The 2,907-nt window shown below is 41.7% G+C and overlaps 1 protein-coding gene across 1 annotated transcript; it reads left to right on the top strand.

Moving 5' to 3' along the window:
• The first annotated feature begins 1,549 nt into the window (after positions 1 to 1,549).
• On the top strand, positions 1,550 to 2,357 carry LOC118487156. The gene is made up of 2 exons (XM_035983713.1): positions 1,550 to 1,758; positions 1,838 to 2,357. Exons 1-2 carry the CDS (start codon positions 1,618 to 1,620, stop codon positions 2,117 to 2,119), a joined length of 423 nt encoding a protein of 140 aa, XP_035839606.1. The 5' UTR covers positions 1,550 to 1,617; the 3' UTR covers positions 2,120 to 2,357.
• The last annotated feature ends 550 nt before the right edge of the window (positions 2,358 to 2,907 follow it).

Raw genomic sequence — 2,907 nt, forward strand, 5'->3', positions numbered from 1 at the left:
GTCTTTACTAATTAGCTCGCTACCCCTTTAAAAATAGAAGTTAACTATGCTAACTAACATCCCGCAATTCATGCAAGTCTTCCCACGACTCCATAACGTCCATTTTCAGCCAAGCACGTGTGGAATAAACGTGGAATATTCCCCAGGAACGTTGCCAAGACCAAGTCCAAGCTGGTATTCCTGCAAAATAATACTGAATTCAAAGTAAACAATCGTTAGTATAAGGATCCTTAGGATGATCCATGATCCTGATCCTGAAGCACTTCTGAGGATCACTAATTGTCACAGAAGTAAGGATCACCAAACAGGATAATACTTGAGGATCACGGGTCATTAAGAAATCCTCCCCTAACAATTGCCCCCAAAATATAAGGAGTAATTATGTAAAATAAACGAGTTGTATTTTGTTGATCTTATCCGCAACTAGCTAACGGATAATTAGCCGTTGAACACGGACTAGCCGTTGCAAATCTGACGTCACAGAAGTGACTACCCTGCAAGATCATGATTATAAGTAGGAGTTAGAGATAGGATCAATTTGCATTTAAATCCAAGAGAAACTCCCTTTAAATTCTCAGCCGAAGATCAATCAGGTATTCTCTTTTCCTCTTCTTCCTTCTCTTACTCTGCTTTTCTTTCTTTACCATCGTCAAGAATGATGCTCGAAACTCTCCCGCCAAGGATCACCAGAAGAACAGCCCTTTGAAGAGTCAAGGGATCATCAAAGATTCACCGACTGAGAGGTGTTGCTTTACTGATCCACAAGTAGATAGGATCCGGCACTTCTTTCCGGCGAACACCTTCTTTAAACCTTTCGATCCTACTGTTCTGAGTGACTATACCTCTGAGACTTGGGTAGCTTTCCCGGTCACTCCTTTCATGATAGGATATTCGTATCCTTTCCCTGAATTCACCCAATCTTTCTTCTCCCTCACCGGCATCTCCTACATCCAAGCTATGCCAATGATCTGGAGGGTTTTATATACCCTTGAAAGGATCATTAAGCAGGAAGGGATTGATTTAGGGATGTCGGAACTGGCAGAGATGTATGATCTCACGACGTTTGGATCCCACCGATATCTGTTCAAACGAAAACCTGGTGAAGAACACCCCATTTTTAAAGCCACCAAGAATGATACAAACTGGAAACGACGCTTCTTCTTTGTCAAAAGAGATTTTATCCCAAACGGAAAGGATCTACCAAGAAAGTGGACCACCCATGGTAGGATAGAGGATCCTGAGAAGGATCACCAGATAACCTTGTCGTTGTATAAGGATCACTAACCCCCTTTGTTTTATGTTATGCAGCTGTCTCTGTTTCACACCTTATACCATCACCTGTCACTGAGGAAAGGCTTGCTGCTTTTAGAAGACTCGGTCCTGAAACAAGATCATTCAAAACAAACACCCAGGATTCACAAGAGGTATCCTCAGGCTCAGTCACAATGTCAAGTAAGTATCATGTTTTTTATATAGTTAAAAACTTAAATAAATAGTTAAACAGAAATAGGATAAGGATACTTATCTTGCTTTGAATGTGTAGGTGCCGGAAAATCTTCCAAGCCTGCCTCCAAGTTCAGCATTGCCGATCTTGACACCGTGCGATCCACCAAGAAAATGGCCATTGCAAGCCCTAGCGTCTCGATCCCCAAGGCAACCACTAAGGGAAGGGGTGGCAAGAAGAGGAAAAACTCTGAAGCTGAGGATCTACAAGGCCTGCTACTGATCCGCCACCAGTTCCTTGAATACTTCAATGACGTGAGGATCACTGATTCTGCTTATATATCCTGCTTGTTTGAGGATCACCTGATCTTGAACTGCTTTGTCTTTTTTGCAGAAATTTGCTGAGATTGAAGATTACGTGGGAAGTGTTGAGGAGTTGGATAAGAAGATTGCTGATCTCCAACAGGTCGCAGTGCTCAAGGATCTTAAGATAGCTGATCTCGAAAAAGCCCTCCAAGATGCCAAGAACCAGACAGCTAGAATCTTGATTGACATTGACTACGAGAAGCATGAGCTCGTGGAAGGTGCAAAGGTCTCCGCTGCCATCAAAATGTACAAGACAAAACTGAAGATGGCCCAGGAAGCCCAAGATCCCGACTTCGACAGAAGCAGCTAGGATGTTGAAGGCTGGAAGGTGAGGCTAGCTGATCTGGAAGATGATGAAGAGGCTGAGGAGATTTTGACGATCGAGGTTGGAGGCAGTGGAAAGGATCAGGTGAAAGATACCGGAGCCGGAGGGGATGAAGAAGCAGCGAAGGTGTAAGCTGCATGATTGGGCAATGATGGACACTTCTAGACATAGCCGGAGCCCAATTTTTAGGTTTGGTGGTAGTTTTTTTGTGGTTGTGATGTTTTAAAACAATTATGGTCTGTATTTGAACAATAGTTTTAGGTTTAAGGATCAAGGATCCTTTGGACAATAGGTAGGATTACAAATGGTGGAGGGATCCTCTGTTTAGGGGATGAAGCCATTGTGATCCTGCCGCCTTTAATTTCCTGCACTTGCTATAACCGCATAAACAATGGACACCCTTTGCCAACCTATGTGGACGGGCCACGTTTTGCTGGTAGAAATGTGGTTTGGCAATTTTGACAACCTTAAATGGTTAAACGTTTGTTAATAAAATAACTTTAACTTTTTGGCTTACTTTGTGTTGATATTCTCGTTACTATTTTACTTTCCAACTGTTGTTATGTTTATTTTGTTTACACTTATCAAGCCTTGAAAAATTAAAAATTATCCAAAAATTTGAGGATATGATCAAGGATCACATATCCCATAGCCGATAAACTTCAAAAAGTGGTAAAGTCTAAGAAACATAAGGTCAGTTGTCAAGGTATAAGGGTTATTCAAATAAACAATGAATAAAATCAAAATAGTTAAGGATCATAATTGAGGATCCA

Source organism: Helianthus annuus, chromosome 15 (genome assembly GCF_002127325.2).
Source record: "Helianthus annuus cultivar XRQ/B chromosome 15, HanXRQr2.0-SUNRISE, whole genome shotgun sequence".
Classification (NCBI taxonomy): Eukaryota; Viridiplantae; Streptophyta; class Magnoliopsida; order Asterales; family Asteraceae; genus Helianthus; species Helianthus annuus.